At 43.1% G+C, this 22,061-nt stretch overlaps 1 protein-coding gene across 12 annotated transcripts in view; it reads left to right on the forward strand.

Moving 5' to 3' along the window:
- RBPJ (recombination signal binding protein for immunoglobulin kappa J region) overlaps positions 1-22,061 on the forward strand; it is a 231,904-nt gene that overhangs the window by 162,023 nt on the left and 47,820 nt on the right. For 6 of the 12 annotated variants that reach the window (XM_070068109.2, XM_070068114.2, XM_070068110.2 and 3 more), the window contains one exon: positions 4,115-4,297. The exons of the other annotated variants lie outside the window; for them this stretch is intronic. In XM_070068109.2, the coding sequence (XP_069924210.1) occupies positions 4,281-4,297 (17 nt within the window). In that variant the 5' untranslated portion in view covers positions 4,115-4,280. The remainder of the gene's footprint in view (positions 1-4,114; positions 4,298-22,061) is intronic. 12 annotated transcript variants of the gene reach the window in all.

The raw sequence follows: 22,061 nt of genomic DNA on the forward strand, positions 1-22,061 counted from the left end.
CTGGGTGAGTGAAACAGGAGATGAGGGAGATCTCTCTGTCACATAAAATAAATAAGTAAAATTTTGACAAGTCTGTGCAATTTCATAATGAGAATTTAAACAAAATTCAAGTGTCTGTAGAACATATCCTGTAATTTGCTACACCTAATTTCATATTCATTGGTGTTTAGTGATTTATTTAAATATTCACGAACATTCACTATTTAGTATTTTTAAAAAACACTTATCAGGGCTGGTGTTGTGTAGCTGGTAGAGCTGCTGCCTGCGATACTGGCATCCCCTATGGGCACCGGTTCAAGTCCTGGCTGCTCTACTTCCAATCCAGCTCCCTGCTAATGTGCCTGGAAAAGCAGTGGAAGATGGCCCAAGTGCTTGGGCCCCTGCACTCACATGGGAGACCTGGAAGAAGCTCCTGGCTCCTGGCTTTGGTTTGATCCAGTCCTGCCCATTGGAGCCATTTGAGGAGTGAACTGGTGGATGGAGAGCTCTCTCTCTCCTTTTCCCTCTCTTTCTCTAACTCTGCCTTTCAAGTAAATAAAATAAATCTTTAAAAAAGATTAATTAATTTGAAAGGCAGAGTTAGAGAGAGAGAGATAGATGTCTCTTTAATCTGTTGGCTCACTCTCCATATGGCTGCAATGGCTGGGACTGGGCCAGGATGAAGCCAAGAGCCTGGAATTCCAACTGAGTCTCTGACGTTGGTGTCAGGAGTGCAAGTCCTTGGGCCCCTGCACTGCATAGGAGACCCGGAAGAAGCTCCTGGCTCCTGGCTTTGGATCAGCTCAGCTCTGGCCGTCGCTGCCATTTGGGGGAGTGAACCAACAGATGGAAGACCTCTGTGTCTCAACCTCTCTCTATAACTCTGCCTTTCAAATAATTAAAATAAATTTTTTAAAAAAGTAGATCTACCTAAGTATATCTTAATAACTGAATAGATTTTTTTTAAAGGAAAATTTTTTTTTTTTAAAAGCAGAGTGACAGGGATAGAAACACACACACACACACACACACACAGCAGAGGAGAGAGAGAAAGAGAGAGAGAAAGACAGTGAGAGCCGTAAAGAGAGATGTCTCATCTTTCATTTGCTGTTTTCTCTGCAAATGGCTGCAATGTTCCTTGTGAAACCAGAAGCCCAGAACTCCATCCGGTTCTCCCATGTTAGTGACAGAGACTCAAGCACTTGGGCCATCATCTGCTGCTTTCCCAGGTTCATTAGCAGGGAGCTGGATTGGAAATGCAACAGTTGGAACTTGAACTGATGCTCAGGTATGGGATGCCAGAGTCATTAGCAGTGTCATAATCTACTGTGCCACAATGTCAACTCTGTCTGTCTGTCTGTCTCTGTCTCTGATTATTTATTTGAAAGACAGTGACACACACAGAGAGAAAAAGATATCTCTTCCACCTGCTGGTTCACTCTCCAAATGGCCACAACAGTTCTGCCTGGTCCAGTCTGAAGTCACGAGCCAGGAATTCTATCTGGAACTCCCACGTGAGTGACAGGGACCCAAGTACTTGATCCATCATCCACTGCTCCCAGGTGTATTAGCAGAGAGCTGATCAGAAGCCCTATAGCCAGGAGTCAAACCATATGGGATGCTTGCATCCCAAGTGGTGGCTTTAACCTGCTGTACCACAATGTCCTTCCCTGGCTAGATTTCTATACTGCCTTTTAAGGATCTCTCAAGAAGTTCTGTGCTGAAACTTCTGGTTGCTTATGAGTAAATACAATTTGTAAGAAGATAAAAATGCATATACTTTGTGATACATAAAAAGCTTCTGTAGTTCTGACTTAGATTCTTTAGTGATTAACTTTTCTTGTCCCTTGCTAAGGAAACTAAAATTCAAGGACAAAAATATAGCAGTTATTTATTTATCATTTAGAAAGTGACCCACTGATTGTCATAAAGCAACATTGGTGGATTGAGATCTGCATTTATGTAAATTCATGACATAGAATAGCTTGTGTCTGTAAAGTGTATACAGTAGGTGCTGATCTTCAGGCCTTTCTCACACGCACACCATAGGCTCAATTTCTGGCTTCCTACCTAACACTTCGAGGAGAAAGAGAGAAACACATAGTCATGAAGTGTTGGTTTTAAGCAGAAGTCAGAGAGAAGCCATGAGATGCACCAGTGTGGTAACATCAGCAGTTGAAAAAAATGGCTGTGGCTACAGGCCGAGGTTTCACTGGACCTGGTCTCTTGCTCGTGTTCTGTATTAGTTTTTGTCCACCTACTCGAGCAGAGTTCTTTCCTAGGTATCACCTTCTGAAGAGTGATTTTCATTTTGTGATCTGCATTCTGCACAATCTACAATAAATCTAAATCTTAGAAAGATGTAATTTTTCTGACAGAGGACCTGAAAGATTTTCATCAGTTGAATACCCCCTTCCAGCAGGACGCAGTTTCACTTTCGCCTTAGTGTGCGCTCTTTAGCCCTGACTCAGAGCCAGTCATCTTTCGTTCCTTGTCCGTCAGCTTTTGCATGAGCTGTTCCGCATGCCTGGAGTATAACAGGACCGTTGTTGTCCTTCTTGCCTGGGAAGCCCTTTCTGCTGCTGGACATCATTGAAGACTTCCTGACCAGTTATCCTAAAGTGACTTTAATTGCTTTACAAATGTTAAAATGTATCCACTAATTAGTTGTCAGTTAGTTTTACTTGTTTTGTTTATCTTTCTTGTAACTAAATAGTGGCAAAAGCAACCTGAGTTCTTAAGAGACTAAAAATGTGATACATGGCTTTCCTACTGTGTAGTCTTGGTGGGCTATTTTAAATGTTTTTATGTCAGAAAGTGGGGTGGGATGAAGAAGAACCAGGAACAGATACTTTCCAAGGCAAGCACAGAGCGGCAGTAAAACTTGGTGGGTCACCTTTCCGTAGAAGGAAAAAAGTTTTTCTTCTGCTCTCACACCAGCAAACACAAAAGCCTCCCCTACCAAATGTGCAGGCATTCAGTTCTGCAGTGGTCACTTTCTGAGTGGCCTCCAGTTCAGTTCAGGTCTGATACTTTGCCTGGAAACAGCATCAGATCCTACAGGTTGATGGCCTCAAGGGTCTCCTCTTTCCCTGTCAGTTCCCAGTCGGTAGCTCCAGGTCATTTTCCCCATGCTTCTGATAGATCAGCTGTAAATTGAAGTTCCATTAACTAGCTAGAGTGGCACATGGAGTTCTTGAAAACACACTTCCTGGCTTATAAATGATACTACAAAAGATATCTGTGAACCCCAGATGAAGAGATGGGTAGGGTGAGAGGTGGGGGAAATGGTGCACCAGCTTCCAGGAACCTTTGTGTGTTCAGCCATCTGCAAACTGTCTGAACTTAATCCTTTGGGGTTTTAATGGCTGCCTTATCAATAGTCAAGATTGATTAACCGGTGGCCATTGGTACTCAGTTTAACTTTCAGCTCCTCTCTCTTCCTTGAGGTTGGAGGGTGGGGCTGAAAGTCCTAATTCTCCATTCTTGCCTGTGTCCTTTCAGTGACAGCTGGGATCCTGAAACTACCTGTGGCTGCCAGCATAGGTCAGCTTGTTACCATATAAAAAGTCATTAACCACTTTGAAGAAAGACTTCAGGAGTTGGATGCCAGGAAATTGGGACAAAGACCAAATACTTCACAATATCATAGCCATCTCTGTTCATTTATATGCATTCTGAAGTATGGTCTCTTTTCCATTTAATAACTTGCATACAATTAAATGATTGAGTTGTGTAAATAGCTGGCAGCATGTTTTAAAGGAACCCCCGCCCTATGACCCATTCCCTTTTGTCCAGGCTTGTGGGGGATTTCCAGCTCTCATTCAGAGGTGGACCTAGCTGGTATCTAACACGACTTGAGTCCTTGTTAGGTTACTTTTCTTGGGGAAAAAAATGAAGAAATAATTGGGGCAAAGCAATTCATGGGGCTTTAGCAGAGAGAGAGATGCCTAAAGCAAGCTGCCCCTCAGAGCATGAAGTTGTGCTTCTTCGCTGGAGGCCGCCGTGAGCACGGCAGGTTACATGGTAGGGCAGTAGCAGCACTTTGTTCCTCTTAGTCACTAGCAGTTAACACGGTGCACTAGGGTTTAACATATCAACACTTAAGTCCTTATTTTTTGTTTTTGTTTTTAAGTCTTTGAAATTATGAGACTATCATTCAAATGGAAGCATTATAGTTCTTCGCAACCATTATGATCTCAAAAGGAAAAGAGAATGATACAGATACACTGGCTGAGGTGTTTTGAGGTGCATCGAAGTGTTCCAGGCTGTGACTTTCCTTAACATGTTCTTGAAGGACCATGGCGTGGATTAAAAGGTATGCTTTAGAAATCTCCCAGGGACCCCAAGCTCCGGGACAGAATGAACGCGTGTGATTTCTGTGTTTCGTAGTGCATATTTTAAGATGTTTTAATATTTAGATTTCAGATGTGATTATGGATTTGTGGTAGTATTTTTTGTTAAAAAATTACAAGCTGTCTGAGTGAATTTTTCTTTGAGATAAGGTTATGGAAGACATGGATAGATATTTTCCCAAGGTTTTAATAGTAATGGGCTATACTTTTCTTCAACTAAATACTTTAGCGATTATTCATGTGTTAGTCTGTAATTATCTCTCTGGTTTACATCATAGACTAGTTCTCTGCAGTGCTGAGAAACAGTTGGATAAGTTCCTTTCATTGGTATTAGTTTGACCAAATAAAATCTTATTTGGGCCATTTGTAGTACAGCTTTGTCTTACAGATAATCTCCACTTAGAGGAAAATGAGTGATTATGGCCTGTCACCTCTGTGTACAGCTATTGATTCATGGATTTGTAGTATGTAGTCTTGCTGTTGTATTTTTTTTAAATAATTTATTTATTTGAAAGAGTTACATGCAGAGAGAGAGAGAGAGAAGGAGGGAGGGAGGTCTTCCATACCCTAGTTTACTCTCTAGTTTGCTGGCTGAAATGGCCAGAGCTGTGCTGGTCCAAAGCCAGGAGTCAGGAGCTTCCTCTGGGTCTTCCCACGGGGGTACAGGGGCCTCAAGGACTTGAGCCATTTTCTGCTGCTTTCCCAGGCCATAGCAGAGAGCTGGATTGGAAGTGGAGCAGCCAAGAATCGAACTGGCACTGCAGGCTTTACCCTCTATGCCACAGCGCCAGCCCCATCTTGCTGTTATTTGATTACTAGTAGTGGTAATTCTAGGCTTTATAGTTCTAGCTTAGTCATCAACATTCTTTAAGAGTTTTATGTTCATAAAATTTTGAGTGATGTAGTCAAAACTATTCCTTAATTATTTGAAATCTTGGAGACCTTCTAATTTTTGTGCTGTGTGCTTACTACCTACTTTTTTTTAGGTTAGTAGAAGTGAATCAACTCAGAATGCTGAATTCACTGATATTACATCAAATTCAGAATTCTGTACCTTTTATATATGGAAAGATGGAGGTTTGAGTCACAGATAGATATGTGTATGTGTTTTGTGTTTTGTTTGTTTGCCATCCATTGTTGCAGTTTACTCTCACTTTGCATTGATAGAAATGACCCATGCAGTTAAACACACACAGAAACTGATGGTACTTTCTAAAACCCACTTAAGTTTATTTTGGTTCTTTACAATAGGATTAATTTAACAGGTGCTTTGTTAAGTCAGAAGGTAAATTTAGAGTTCAGTGTTGCAAAAAATTAAGCATAAATCAGATATATTACAAATATTTATATAGTCACTTCTTCAGATGTACAAGCATCTGTTCTGTGAGGTTATTGATAACATTAAAAATTTTATTTTTCTTAGGTTGATGCCTGTGCCTACCACAGTTTGCTTTGTAGAGTTATTGAGAATGGTCATAGAGTTTGATGAATATTTTAACATAAATAAGACTTCAAAGTGGAGCAATATCAGCATATGTAGCTTTTATGATTTTTTTTTCCTAAAATACAGTTTCTTCCTCCCTAAAAAACAGTAAGAGGTTGAAGACTTCTGGTAAATTGTTTCATAGCATTGGAATTTGTACATCAGTTTTCTACACTTGGGAGTTGAAAAAAATAGAATTCTTTGCCAAAAGAGGAAGGCAAAAGATAGTAAGCACAATTCATCTCCCTCTCCACGTTCTTCAAAACTGAGTTAAAGTACACAGTCCTCTAAATTAGGTGTGATATACTCCTCAGAAATCATGTGTTAGCTTGCAGAAGATAAGGTAATACTGCCAGTCGGTTCACTCTCCTGGGGGTGGTTGTCCTAGTACAGATGTGTACAGGCGCACACACACTGTTAGTGTTGGTGGTGGTGTATGGGAGTATGTGGATTCAGAGTATGGAAGAACTGAATTCTTTTTCCCCATTTGTTTCCTAAAATTCACTGCATCCAACTATTCCTCTAGCACCTGCCCCTACCCCCATCTTCTCCCGGATTATCCAATTCCTCTACTCTTTTTCAATAACACTGCTTGCCTTTTGTCACTATTAAGAAGATTGAGTCTTTTTCCCTTCATTCTTATTTACATACTAACTTTCTTCTTCAGTATGTCACCTTATGCTGGTTATCAGCCTGTTGGGAGCCTGAGGAGTCTCCTTGTGGATTTGTTTCTTTAAAGCTGTGTCCCTTTTATTGGTTAACATTATGCATGAAATAGCTTGCAGTCTTAATCTGAGTGTGGTTTAGAAGGAAACTGAACTACATTCTAGTTTAGTTGGCCCTGAATTGTGGTCAGTGGCCAGAGGCAGCACCTGAGCCCACATTAGGATTACAAAAAGAACGTAAGTTATTGCATTCCTTAGATGCAATTCCAGGATACTCTGAGTTACTAAAACAGAGTCAGAATCACCCTCCAAGAATGATTAGCTGTAAGGCTAAAGATGTTTTAGTTTCTGAAGTTAACAAAACTTTAAACATAGTTTGAGCAAATGGCAAAATTTTTGACATTAGGCAACATATTAGACATATATTTTAAAGATTTATTTATTTGTTTGAAAGGTGGAGTCACAGAGTAAGAGAGAGAGAGAGAGAGAGAGAGAGAGACCCTGACCTAAATGGTTGCAAAGGCCGGAGCTGCGCCGATCCGAAGCCAGGAACCAGGAGCTTTTTCTAGGTCTCCCACGTGGGTGCAGGGGCCCAAGCCATCTTCTACTGCCTTCCCAGACCATAGCAGAGAGCTGGATCAGAAGTGGAGCAGCTAGGTCTCGAACTGGCCACCCATATGGGATGCTGACACTGCAGGTGGTGGCTCTACCACACTATGCCACAGTGCTGACCCCGTAGGCATCTCATTACTTTGAAAAATAGTACTGATTTGGATATCTGTGGATTTGGGGTTTCTCCAGGAGTACTTCAGAAAGTTTAAGAAAAGGACCAGCATTGTGGCTTAGTGGGAAAAACTGCTGCATCCCATATGGGTGCTGGTTTGAGTCCTGGATGCTCCACTTCCCATCTGTCTCCCCGCTAATCAGATGAAGCTCCTGGCTCCTGGCTTCAGCCTGGCCCACCACTGGCCATTGCAGCCATTTGGGGAGTGAATCATCAGATGGAAGATTCTCTCTGTCTCTGTCTCTCTGTAACTCTGCCTTTCAAATGAATAGATAGATCTTTAAGAAAAACACTTCAAGGAAAATGGAATTTAAAAATGTTTATTATGACACAAAATTTTGAGACCCATGCTTGCTCCCTCTTTAAAAAAAAAAAAAAAAAAGATTTATTTATTTATTTGAAAGAGTTACACAGAGAGAGAGAGAGGTCTTCCATCCAATGGTTCACTCCCCAGATGGCTGCAACAGTCGGAGCTGCACTGATCCGGATCCAGGAGCTTCTTCAGGGTGTCCCACGTGGGTGCAGGGGCCCAAGGACTTGGGCCATCTTCTACTGCTTTCCCAGGCCACAGCAGAGAGCTGGATCTGAAGAGGAACAGCCAGGACTAGAACCGGTGCCCATATGGGATGCCAGCATTTCAGGCCAGGGTGTTAACCCGCTGCACTACAGTGCTGGCACCCCCCCCCCTTTTTTTTTAAGATTTATTTATTTATTTGAAAGTCAGAGTTACATAGAGGAGAGGAGAGGCAGAGAGAGGTTTTTGTTTTGTTTTGTTTTTTAAAGGCATTTATTTGAAAGGCAGAGTAATTGGGGGGGGGGGGCGAGAGAAAGACCCTCCATCTGCTGTTTCATTCCTCATATGGCTGCAACAAAGCCAGGAACCTGGAACTCCATCTGGGTCTCCCATGTGGGTATCAGGGGCCCAAGTACTTGTACCATCTCTGCAGCTTTCCCAGATACATTAGTAGGGAGCTGGATCAAAAGCAGAGCAGCCAGAACTCAAATTGGCGCTCTGATCTGGGATGCAGGTGGTGTCTTAACCTGCGGCACAGCTTACATTAAATGTTTACTTCATAACCTATCTCAAGTTACAAGCATTATGGAAAACTGGAATATGCTGTGTCAGTACCTGTGTGGAAAGTCAGGGAATGTGCTCCTTTTGGAAAACAGAATGTAGGCCGTTTATCTTGGGTCATTGAATAGTTCAAGAGCATTATGAGGGAAGTATGTAGATGAAGAGGAAGATGTGCATTCTTTCTTCAAAATGCCAAACTTGTTGCTTAAACGAAGACTAGGAGGAGCTTATCAGTCCTGTAGCCAGGTGCTTAGCATTGGGGCCAAGGACCTCTGCTAGGCTGTGTTGGCTGATGAAGGCGCAGCAGTGGGCACAGCCACACCAATGCTAGGTGACCTTGTCTGCAGTCTTTGGGTCTGGCTTAATAACTATCATGTCAACATAGAATTGTTTAAAATAGTGTTTGAAAATGTGCTACTTTGAGCAGTAGTGGTCAGGACAGCTGCTCTGTTTTCCTTCTCACCCCTGTGTGTTACAGGAAATCCCGAGCAGGGAAGTGTTTTGATGGGGAAGTAGATTGAACTCTCACAAAGCATTTACTTTGATTGTGTGCTTGTGTGTGCTGTGTGTTTATCACTACAGCGGTGTTGAAGGTGACTAAAATATATATGTATAAAGGTTTATGGTAGTAGCTTAGTAGCTAGATTAATCAAATGTGCATGAGAATTAGCTGTATTGAAACTCCTTTATTGTTGAAATTCTTGCACAAAAACTAACCTGTGAGAAATTCTGATCCAGTGCTGGGGGCAGGGATGGGATAGAGGCAGGTCAAGTATATAAAACAGGAATGAGTGAGTTGGAGCAGGTAGGAGCCACTGGAAGCATGCACATTTGAAATACACACTGTTGCTCCCTCTGCAGGAAGACAGTTTCTAATCCTTTCTCTAGACTCCCAAGCTGGCTTCTTACCCTGAACCTTTTCACAGGTTTGGTTTGGTTGATTTAGGTGTCCATGGCTCCTGGGACAGTGAATTGTGCTAGGTTTTTAAAACCTACATCTGTCTTATTATGGCAGAAGAGGCCTTACTTATTTTCTAGCCTCTTAATTTACAAATAGAATGACTGGATAGATAAGGAAGTATTCTTATTTTGAAATGATCTTAATCTCTATAAGTTTGCCATCACTGATCTCTTTGTGAGCTGGAGATTGGTAAGTGCAATGGCTGAACAAGCCTGAATGTGTTATTATGCTAACATTTACTGAGCGTTTCTAGGTGTCCCTTACAGCTCTTCAGGTAATGAGAATTAACGTTCCTATTTTATAGTTGTGGAGAGTGCAGCTCCATAATAACTGTGAAGAACTATGAAAGGGCTGAAGTGGCTTTTGTTGGGGGGTAGGAATAGGGGAGGGTTAAGGAAGACCTGGACTTTAGGGGAGCAAAATTTGGAAGTAGTAGAAATCCAAATGTGAGAGCGTTTATAGGAATGACTGACTGATTGTGACCTGTGCTGTGTTTCATTGTAACATTTGGGATTGACCAGATTTGGTATGTTAGGAGGTAGGCAATTGCTGTTTCATGGCCATTAGATTCTCCATTGATCTCTTCACTTCTCCATGGGGTGGCTGTGACACCCCCTCCGTGTTTTTCTCTTCTGCCTTCACTGCTCTCTTGGCTCCTGCATTCTGTCTCACCTATGGTGCCTGTCCCCCCTCCTCCCACCCAGCCTCCTTTTCTTCCTCTTCCTCCCCCCACCCCTTATCACATGCAATCTGTGCAAACAAAGGATTTGTTCTATTTTCTGTCTGAAGAGTATAATAATGTGCACATCAAATAAAGTAAACTTTTGAGTCACAGAACTAGGTAGGTGAGTGAGAAGTAAGCTGACCACACACGGTCAGTTGGGAGGAGGCTATGAAAATAGCAAGGATTAGAGTTCTAGGAGGTTGTCTAGAGTGAAGAGAGCTGGCCCAGGACAAATAGTATCTGTATTTCGTAACAGTGAACTTGTTGAATATAATGAATGGCCAGCCTAGTAGGATTAATTCTTAAGGAAAACTAGAGCTGAACCATGGTTTTGCTGAATGTCTTAGCCTGCTCTGTGTTATCGTTAAGTTGGAACAGAGAGTTTTATTTCTCACAGTTATGGAGGCGGGGACATTGAGGGACTGTGTCTGGTGAGGACCCCCTTGTTGTATCATAGCATGGTTGAAGCTATCAAATGGGGGCGCACAATCATCATATAAAAATGATTATTTTCATCCTGTATTAAAATTACACTCTTTCATGACCTAAACACCTCTCATTAGGTTACACCTACCTCCCAGCAATGTTGAATTGGGGATTAAATTTCCAACACACGAGCTTTGGGATTTATGTATTTACTTGAAAGAGTTACACAGAGAGAGAAGGAGAGGAAGAGAGAGAGAGAGGTCTTCCATCCACTGGTTTACTCCCCAGATGGCCGCAATGGCCAGAGCTGCGCCGATCGGAAGCCAGGAGCCAGGAGCTTCTTCCAGGTCTCCCACGTGAGTGCAGGGGCCCAAGGACTTAGACTCACTTCTACTGCTTTCCCAGGCCATAGCAGAGAGCTGGATTGGAAGTGGAGCCACCTGGACTAGAACTGGCGTCCATATGGGATGCCGGCACTGCAGGCTGCAGCTTTACTTGCTATGCCACAGCACTGGCCCCAAGACACTTTTTTTTAAAAACACTTTTTTAACTTTTATTTAATAAATATAAATTTCGAAAGTATAGACTTTTGGATTATAGCAGTTTTTCCCCCCATAACCACCCTCCTACCCACAAACCATCCCATCTCTTACTCCTTTCTCCCATACCATTCTTCATTAAGATTCATTTTTAATTGTCTTTATATACAGAAGATCAACTTAGTATATACTAACAAAAGATTTCAACAGACTGCACCCACACAGAAACACAAAGTATAAAGTACTGTTTGAGTACTAGTTTTACCATTAATTTGCATAGTACAATATATTAATGACAGAGATCCTACATGGAGAGTAGGTGCACTGTGACTCCTGTTGTTGACTTAACAAATTGACACTCTTGTTTATGACGTCAGTAATCACCCGAGGCCCTTGTCATAGGCTGCCAAGGCTATGGAAACCTCTTGAGTTCACAAACTCCGACCTTATTTAGACAGGCCATAATCAAAGTGGAAGTTCTCTCCTCCTTCTTTGATGACCTATTCTTTCCACTGGGATCTCACTCACAGAGATCTTTCATTTAAGTCATTTTTTCGCTCAGCCAAGACACCTTTTTTTAAAAAAAGGTTTAATTATTTATTTGAAAGTCATCGTTACAGAAAGGAGAGGCAGAGAGAAGTCTTCCATTTGCTGGTTCACTCTCCGAGATGGCCGCAATGGGCGAAGCTGTGCTGATCCAAAGCCGGGAGCCAGGAGCTTCTTCCAGGTCTCCCTCACGGGTGCAGGAGCCCAAGGACTTGAGTCATCTTCTACTGCATTCCCAGGCCCTAGCAGAGAGCTGGATCAGAAGTGGAGCAGCTGGGACTCTTAACTGGCGCCCATATGGGATGCTGGCACTGCAGGCAGCGGCTTTACCCGCTCGCCACAGCACCTGCCCTGAACACCAGTTTTCTTATCATTTGTAGACTCAACTCCATACATGAAGAAACTTAGAAGGTGTATTGACAGCCTCATTTAGATCTTTAAAAATATTTTTTAAAATTATTTGATTTACTTGAATCAAGTAATTACTAAGGGAGGCAGACATAGACAGAAAGAGATCTCCCATTCACTGGTTCCCCTTCAGTGCCCACAACTGGTGCTGGGGCAGAAAGCCTGGAACTCAGCCTGGGCCTCCCACGTGGGTGGCAGGGACTGAATTACTTTATCTGTCACCATGGCCTCCTAACGTATGCATTAGCAGGAAGCTAGAATCAGGAATCAAACCCAGGCATTCCAGTTTATACTGGCATTGTAAGCACTATGCCAAATGCCCACGCTTTCTTTAACTTTTGATGCCACTTCTTCATAAAACATGTCAGAATATGGACTGTCATATTTTGGAAGTGTCAGGATGCTTCATTAAAGAACTTTGCTGCTGTTGGACAAGTAACAACAGTGACTGATAACATTGTGTCTTTGCGGGGCATTTGACAGGCAAAATAGTTTCATTAGGAGATGAAGTAAATCATCATTTTAGCTACTTGAACTTGGTGAAGTAGTTCCCTTTTCTCCTTGTTACAAGGTATATAAAGTTACAGTCAATTTATTTACACTTTTTTCATTGTAGATGTTAACTTATTAGACATTTTAAATCTGATTTTCATAATCATAATTTAATTAAAAAATAGTTGATCTACAATTACAGTTTTTTTGTTGTTGTTTTTTTTTTTTGACAGGCAGAGTTAGAGAGAGAGAGAAAAGTCTTCCTTTTTCCGTTGGTTCACCCCCCAAATGGCTGCTACGGCTGGCTCTGTGCCTATCTGAAGCCAGGAGTCAGGTGCTTCCTCCTGGTCTCCCATGCAGGTGCAGGGCCCGAGCACTTGGGCCATCCTCCACTGCCCTCCTGGGCCACAGCAGAGAGCTGGACTGGAAGAGGAGGCAGCTGGGACAGAATCCGGTGTTCCGACCAGGACTAGAACCCTGGGTGCCGCAGGCGGAGGATTAGCCTAGTGAGCCGCGGCGCCAGCCTACAATTACAGTTTTACAGTCACAATTCCATAACTTTGTTTGTTTGTTTGTTGCCTTTTTGCCCCCTTTTTAACAGATGATTTGCTATTATTATGGCTCATTTTGTGAGCACCTGCTCTATATAGACTTGTATTTGGAAATTTGTTAACATTATATGCTCTTGAGCCAACTTGAAAGTGAATAATACAAATAAATAACTTTGACCATATTTCTCTGGTGTGCATATCTGCTACTTTAAGAGTAACAATGGCCAGAATAAAAGCTATACCCTAAAATAGTCACTGTATATCTCCAATTTAGTTTGGAAATAAGTTACCCTTTTCTTTATTGCAAGGTTTCTTCATTCTCTCAAATGTTTGAATTTGACTAATCCCTAGTGCTGTTAACACAAAGCAGACTTACCTGTTTATTTAACCCTATAGCATAGCTTTATATTCTCAAGTTGGAATACTATAAATTGGATTATATAAGTTATATTACTATATATAAGTTATATTACTATTTGATGCTGAGATAGTTTATAGGTTAAGTGACTTTTCTGAAATTAAATTTTCATATAGTTGGCAGTTTGTTTAATGGGAGAAGTGAATGTGTATCATCAATAAGTTATGCAGAAAAGTCATTTTGGGAAGGCAAGGCAGGAAAAGTGACTTTGGACTGAAGTATGGCTTTCTTGGATTTTGTATGTGGGATTTGGTATCTTCAACCTCAGTGTGAAAATTGTATAATCAGAAGTAGCTGAAAACCTTACCTTGTGACTTTCTGAGCTTTAGTTTTTTCTTGTAAGAATGAGGCTTAAATGAGAGCAAATAAAAAGAGATGTATTCTGTTGCAATATCTTGTTTAACCTGCTGTTATTTAGAACAATTTAAAAGCTACAGATACAGATAGTAATGAGAGTTTTATGTACCCTTATGGAATTAGGGACCGGCACTAGTCAGGGAGAGGCTTCTGGAAGGTAAGGGTGAAGGAAGAAGTCACTATCACTAGAAGTGGGGATACATCACATGGCCTTAGGGAACATGCATGTGCAAAGTTGGTGGGGAAGCAATATTCAGAATTAAGTAGCCACCATGGAGCTCATCCTCAAAGAAAAACTACTCTATTTCCTAATTAAGCAAATCAGTTTAAAAGCCGTTAGATATTTAGTGAGTAAATTAACTCTGTAACACTACAGCTTTGCAATTTGCATAACTTACATATACAGTACAGCAAAGAGCCAAGTAATATATAATATGAATGACCCAAACTGTAAAGTTAACTCTGTATCTACCAGAGGCCTGCCCTTATCTTCCTGTTTGCCACCCCCATGCAGAACCACAAGGCTTCTGCTGCTGTACTGGTGCTTCACAGCCTTGAGTTCTGCTGATCTGTACTTGAGATCACTGCTTTGGGGATCTGGCCATTCTCAGTGCCAGACTCTGCCTTTGCCTTTGCTAAGCTGAGGCTCCTCAGATGGGTGTAGAAGCAGTAGGCTGCACGTGCCATGCCCCAAGTGAAGCAGCTTGCGTCTTGTGCCCCTTTGTGGCTTACTGCCTTTGGAGCTCCATAGCTGTGGCCTGCTGCGAGGCGTGAAGGAGCAGATCCTAGCTGTTGTACCTGCTCTTTTGGTCCTAGCAGTGCATAAAGGCCACAGGACAGGTTAGTGGCTCACTCACATTTTGGCAGAAAGCCATCATGTAAGCATTGCATTGTGGTTAAGATCGCTTCTTCAGAGTGGTTTTTGGCTTTACCACAAATGTAGTTTTGTTCATTATAACATGACATGTGATAACAGAAAGCTGTGTTGCAATTTAAAAGAAATGTTTTGGTTTTTAACACTCAAAAGGCATTTCCTTATTCATGCAATGATGTTATATAAAATGTTTTTTAAAATCTCTTTGTTCTGAATATATGAATTTTTATTCTCATTTTAGTTTATTGAGTATTTCCTGTTTTAACACATGCAGATTATCTGCCATATATTGTTTAACATTTAAAAAAATTTATGTATGTATGTATGTATTTGAAAGGCACAATGAAGGAGAGTGAGAGATTGTCCATTGGCTGGCTCACTTCTACAATGACTAGGGTTGGGCCACGCTACAGCCAGGAGCCCAAGACTCCATTTAGGTCATCCAGATGGATGGCAGGGGCCCAAGCACTTGGGCTATATTCTGCTATCTTTCCAGGTGCATTAGCAGAGAGGGGGATCAGCCAGGACTGAAATGAGCATTCCGGTGTGAGATGCCAGTGTCACAAGTGGCGGCTTCACGTGCTGTGCCACAGCATTGGCCCTAGGACAGGCTCCTTTGAACCAACTTAACCCTTGTAAATGTGAATCTCAGTCTTCCCTTTTTCTTAGATGTTATTTTGGGTATTCCCTCCATAAATACTCTGGCCTATAATTTAAAAGCAAAAATACTAGGTAGTTGCACTGCTGAATTCAAATACAGACGTTCCTCCACTTATCAGTGGGATTACGTCCTGAAAAATCCCTTGTAAGCTGAAAAAATCTCAAGTAAAGGATTCCTTTGGAACACCTAATCTTTTTTTTTTTTTTTAAACAGGCAGAGTTAGACAGTGAGAGAGACAGGGAGAAAGGTCTTCCTTTTTCCATTGGTTCACCCCCTAAATGGCTGCTACGGCCGTCGTGCTGCACCATCTGAAGCCAGGAGCCAGGTGCTTCTCCTGGTCTCCCATGTGGGTGCAGGGCCCAAGCACTTGGGCCATCCTCCACTGCACTCCCAGGCCACAGCAGAGAGCTGGACTGGAAGAGGAGCAACCAGGATGTGCCGGCGCCGCAGGCAGGGGATTATTAGCCTAGTGAGCTGCGGCACTGGCCGGAACACCTAATCTAATGAACACCAAAGCTTTGCAGCACAGTGTGCCGTGGAGTGTAGGTGGTCGCCTCACAGTGTCGCATGGCTGACTGGGAGTTGCAGCTGGCCTGCCCAAAGTCTTGGGAGAATATTATACCACACATGGCTAGCCCTGGAAAAGATCAAAATTCAAAGTATGGTTTCTACTGAATGTTTTATTGTTTTTGTATTATAAAGTCAAAAAATTGTGTATTGGGCATGACTATACTTTACAATACCAAACTGTAAGTCAGAGGTTTGGCAGTTTATGGAATTGTCCAATCAGAATTTCTGATGGAGGTTGTGCTGGTACCGTTCCTGCATGATTTCTGCCAGTAGAGAAAAGAGAATGCAGAAGTTTGTCTTTCAACTGAAGTCCACAATTGTAATTGGTCATGTAAACACCAAAGCCAGGAGAGTCCAGCAGTCCTCACTGCAATTGTAATAGAGTTTCCCTGTGCAGGGAAAATGCAAGAGGAATCCTTTGGGAAAACGGTGTTGAATTTATGACATATGTGTATGCACGTACACTGGTGTCCACATATGTGTAGGTGTGCAGTGATGTGAGTTCCACAGCAGATATCTTTAGATTGCCTGAACATTACCTATTTACAGCTTTAGAAAATCTTTCTTTGCTTTCTGATAATAAAAGCAGCATTTACTTTCATCCTTATAAAATGTAATTGAAGCAAAGCCAATCTCTGCTGTATTACAGAAAGTTTAGGCTCAGTACATTTTTAATTGTATCATAAAAATTCATATCCTGTCACCCTCTTCATATTTTACTATCCAGAATTGAGATGCAGTTGGATTATATACTAATGCAAAGTTTGTAGAAAATCATGAAAATTCAAATCTAGTGACATTTTGAACCAGATTTACCATTATATAAACCCTGGGCAAGGCAGTTTGTGAGCTGGTTTCCTGGTCTGTATCATGAAGTTACTAATATTACACCTGTGTGGTAAGATTGATGTCTGAAGTGAGATTCTCGTGCCAAAGCCTGCCCTCCACTGCTGCTACTGCAGGGCATTCTGTATGGATGGGGACAATAAGCGGTGCTCATTGGCTGCTGTGTTTTCCAAGTGTCTGGTAGCGTAGCTAATGCAAGGAGCCAGAATCTGGGATAACTTATGTAAACTGTTCTGCCTCCTTTCTCTTCGTCTCAGTTTTAGGTGAAATACACGAAGGAAGCCAATTTAAAAATCAACCACAGAAATATTCTGAATCCTACTATATACGTATTCAACATATTTCTGTGATACTGAATAATTGTTGATTTTTTTTTAAATGCAAACACAAGGGAAAAAAGATTTGTCAAACAAAGGACCATGGCTGGTTCCGATTTTCTGCCTAGCAATATGAAAGGGAGACTTTTGGAATATCTAGGCTAGGCTGTTCCAGAAAGAATGTCAATTAGGATTTAGAACCTTACTGACCTAATATCTAACTGTGTACACACACACACACATACACAGAGGAAGAAACAGCTTGTTTAACTCACAGTTTTGGAGGCTGAAAGCCCAAGATTGTGCAGCCCCTTTGTGTGGCATCTGGTGAGGGTCCCCTTGGCTCCATCACATCATGGTCAATGGCATCATGGTGGGAACACATGGAAAAGGGAGAAGTCATAGGACATATTTAACTTTTCTCAATATGAAGCACATACATCCTGCAACGTTACAGCTGTGGGCTCACCAGCTGAGGAAGACAATAGGAAAACAGTCCAGGAAAGAACTTTTATTAAAAAATATACATATGTATTTGAAAAGCTAAGTGTGTGTGTAACACTCCTTTATTACAGAAAAGCATATAAATTATAAATGTGTGGTTAGGTCAGTTTTTACAAAGTGAATATGAATGTGTGACTGTCACACTCATGAAGAAGTAGAATATTACGAACACCCAGAGCCCTTACAGGCAGGCACTCCTGGTCTCTATCCCTGCCTCTCAGATAACCTGTTGGAAGCTAGAAATTAGTTTTGTTGGGTTTGAATTTCATATTGATAGAATCAAACATTTTTGTACCTTTGGGAGTCTGGCATTTGTTCCCAGTAGTCAGTGTTGCACATGTAGTTAGAGTTTGCCTACTTTCACTTCATGGCTGAAGAGCATGCTTTTTTTTTTTTTTTTAATTTTTTTAATTTATTTGACAGGTAGAGTTATAGACAGTGAGAGAGAGAGAGAGAGACAGAGAGAAAGGTCTTCCTTCCGTTGGTTCTCTCCCCAAATGGCCAGCCACGGCTGGCGCTGCGCCGATCCGAAGCCAGGAGCCAGGTGCTTCCTCCTGGTCTCCCATGTGGGTGCAGGGCCCAAGCACTTGGGCCATCATCCACTGCCTTCCCGGGCCACAGAAGAGAGCTGGACTGGAAGAGGAGCAACCGGGACTAGAACCCGGTGCCCATATGGAATGCCGGCACCGCAGGCAGAGGATTAACCAAGTGAGACATGGTGCCAGCCCCTGAAGAGCATTCTTTTTTTTTTTTTTTTTTTTTTGACAGGCTGAGTGGATAGTGAGAGAGAGAGAGACAGAGAGAAAGGTCTTCCTTTTGCCGTTGCTTCACCCTCCAATGGCCGCCGCGGCCTGCGTGCTGTGGCCGGCGCGCTGCGCTGATCCGAAGGCAGGAGCCAGGTGCTTCTCCTGGCCTCCCATGGGGAGAAGGGCCAAAGCACTTGGGCCATCCTCCACTGCCTTCCCAGGCCACAGCAGAGAGCTGGCCTGGAAGAGGGGCAACCGGGACAGAATCTGGCGCCCCGACCGGGACTAGAACCCGGTGTGCCGGTGCTGCAAGGCGGAGGATTAGCCTAGTGAGCCGCGGCGCCAGCCCAGTCCCTGAAGAGCATTCTTACTGTATGACTGCTGTGTGATTTATCCAAGCCTTGGATCATGATCATGTGGGATATTTCTAATTGTGGTTTACTCTGCTTAGTGATGCTGTGGACATTCTTACACAATTTTTTTTGTTATCCATTTGTTCACACTTGGTGGTTTAAACTGTTGTTAGTGGCCTAGTGGTATCACTACTTTCTTAGTTGCACTTCTGTTAAAAAAAAAGTTATGGGCCTTTGTGGGCCACCTAATTGCTTGGTATTGTATCTGAGGCTGTTCCATTCCATTTGAATAATCCAGGAACAGGCCCATTGAACTTTTACAGGGGAACATTTCCTTCTTTCCTTAAAATTTATTTATTTATTTGAAAGTCAGAGAGAGAGAGGAAGAGACAGAGGGAGAGGGAGAGAGAGAGAGAGGTCTTGAAGCATGCAGTATTTGTCCCTTTGTTTCTGGCATATTTCACTTAGCATGATGTCTTCAAGATTCATCCGTGTGGTAGTGTATGTGTGTTTTCTTCGCTTCAAGCTGAATAGTATTCCATTGTATCATGTAATGTGGCACATTCTGTTTATCCATTCACTGTCAGGGGTGCTTGTGTTGTTTCTGCATTACGGCTGTTGTGAATACTGCTGTGAACATAAATGTACAGTGTCTATTGTTTTAACTGCTTTGACTGCTGGGTATATGCCCAGAAGTAGACTTGGTGGTTCACAGGGTAATTCTGTGTTTAATTTTTGAGGAAGCAGGCTGTTTTGCACAGCAGTGAATGCACAAGGGCTGCTGTTTCCCCACATCCTTGCCAACCGCTGTTGCTTTGTTGTTTTTTTGATAGCAATAGCCTGATAGCAATAGCCATCCTATTGGGTGTGAAGTGGTACCTCGTTGTGGTTTTGATACGCATTTCCTCTATTAGTGATGCTGGCATATTTTCATGTGCTGCTGGCCATTTGTATAATTTCCATGGAGAACTGTCTATTCAAGTCTTTTCCCTATTTTTTAGTCAGTTTTTGTGGTTGAGTTTTAGGAATTCTTTATATATTCTAGATGTTAATCCTTTATTAGATTTATGATCAACCAACTATGAGACCTTCAGAAGTTCACAGAAATGCCTATTATGAAGAACATGATGCATGAATTTCAAAAATATATTGCACCAAAATAAACATCTATAAATCACATTTTTCCACATATTTTTGAAGTACACACATACACACACACACATTTAAGGCCATTTATATAAGTACATGTTTTGAAGGGTTCATTTCCATTTCTTGGTATTTTTTATTGTACATGTCATGCAGTAGTCCAGTCTTGAAGAAGCAATGGTGCTTTACCAGGCGCTGCCCGAGTACTTTTTTTTTTTTTTTTTTTTTTTTAACAGGCAGAGTGGACAGTGAGAGAGAGAGACAGAGAGAAAGGTCTTCCTTTGCCGTTGGTTCACCCTCCAATGGCCACCGCGGCCGGCGCGCTGCGGCCGGCGCGCTGCGGCCGGCGCACCGCGCTGATCCGATGGCAGGAGCCAGGAGCCAGGTACTTTTCCTGGTCTCCCATGGGGTGCAGGGCCCAAGCACTTGGGCCATCCTCCACTGCACTCCCGGGCCACAGCAGAGAGCTGGCCTGGAAGAGGGGCAACCGGGACAGAATCCGGTGCCCCAACCGGGACTAGAACTTGGTGTGCCGGCGCCGCTAGGCGGAGGATTAGCCTAGTGAGCCGCGGCGCCGGCCCAGCCCGGGTACTTTGTATATATATGAGCCTTTTTACTTCTCGGAAGAATCATATGTGGAAGTGCTTCCATCTGTGTTTTCAGTTGAGGGTATAGGCACACCAGGTCACACCGTGGTTTGCATTCCTGTAGGATCTATGCTTTAGCAGCCTGGCTCCCGAGTCTGTGTACTTTCCTGAGTGCCTGGCTGCTTCTCTCCAGTCTTGCCTGTATGCTGAGCTGTGGGTGTGCGCTCATCAGATGGTGCCTTCAGGTCTCCAACATGGCCTTACCTCCTGTACCTCTTCCACACATCCTCATCTTTGCTTTCTCTACCTGGAGTGGGGATTGGAGAAGGCAAAACCAGAAGGCTGAGGCTGTCAGGATCCTACCTGGACTAAGATTCATGAAGACCCTGGAGGAGTTACTAGTAAAAATGAAATGGTTAAAATTGGAGCCTCTTGGCCACTGCATTGAACTTCACTTCATAGAAGTCACCGTTTTCTGTATAGCCATGAATTTGACTCTTTGCCTGAGTTTGGGATATATTTTCTTCCTTCCTTCCTTCCTTCCTCCCTCCCTCCCTCCCTCCCTCCCTCCCTTCCTTCCTTCCTTTCTTTCTTCGTTTTATTTGAAAATCAGAGTTACACAGAGAGAGAAGGAGAGGCAGAGAAGAGAGGTCGTCCATCCGCTGGTTCACTCCCCAATTGGCCGCAGTGGCTGGAGCTGTGCCAATCCAAAGCCAGGAGCCAGGAGCTTCTTCCCGGTCTTCCACATGGGTGCAGGGGTCCAAGAACTTGGGCCATGTTCTACTGCTTTCCTAGACCACAGCAGAGAGCTGGATTGGAAGTGGAACAGCTGGATATCAAACCGGCACCCATATGGGATGCCAGCACTGTAGGCGGCAGCTTGACCCACTACACCACAGAGCCAGCCCCAGGCTATGTTTTCTGTTTTTTTTTTTTTTTTTATTTGACAGAGTTAGAGGGAGAGAGAGAAAGATCTTCCTTCTGTTGTTTCACCCCCCAAATGGCCGTTATGGCCTGAGCTACGCCAATCCGAAGCCAAGAGCCAAGTGTTTCCTCCTGGTCTCCCATGTGGGTGCAGGGACCCAAGCACTTGGGCCACCCTCCACTGCCCTCCCGGGCCACAGCAGAGAGCTGGATTGGAAGAGGAGCAACCAGGACTAGAACTTGGCGCCCATATGGGATGCCAGTGCCGCAGGTAGAGGTTTAACCCAGTGAGCCATGGTGCCAGCCGCAAGGATATTTTTTTCTAACATGATTCCCCTGGTGAAGTTTTCTTTTCTTTTTTTTTTTTTTTTTTTTCCCAAATGGCCCCAACGGCCGGAGCTGTGCCGATCCTAAGCCAAGAGCCAGGAGCTTCTTATGGGTCTCCCATGCAGGTATAGGGGCCCAAAGACTTGGGCCGTATTTCACTGTTTTCTCAGGCCATAGCAGAGAGCTGAGTCAAAAGTGGAGCAACTGGGACTCGAACTGGTGCCCCATATGGGATACCAGCACTGCAGGTGGCAGCTTTACCTGCTATGCCACAGTGCTGGCCCCAGTGTTTTTGTTTGTTTGAAAGTCAGAGTTAGAGCCAGAGAGAGCCAGAGAAATCTTCCATCTGCTGGTTCACTCCCTAAATGGTTGCAACGACCAGAGCTGGGAGCTTCATCAGGGTCTCCCACATGGGCGCCAGGGCCCAAGGAGTTGGACCATCC

The sequence above is a fragment of the Oryctolagus cuniculus genome, chromosome 2 (assembly GCF_051225735.1).
Source record: "Oryctolagus cuniculus isolate XC-2025 breed Fujian yellow rabbit chromosome 2, ASM5122573v1, whole genome shotgun sequence".
NCBI classification, from domain to species: Eukaryota; Metazoa; Chordata; class Mammalia; order Lagomorpha; family Leporidae; genus Oryctolagus; species Oryctolagus cuniculus.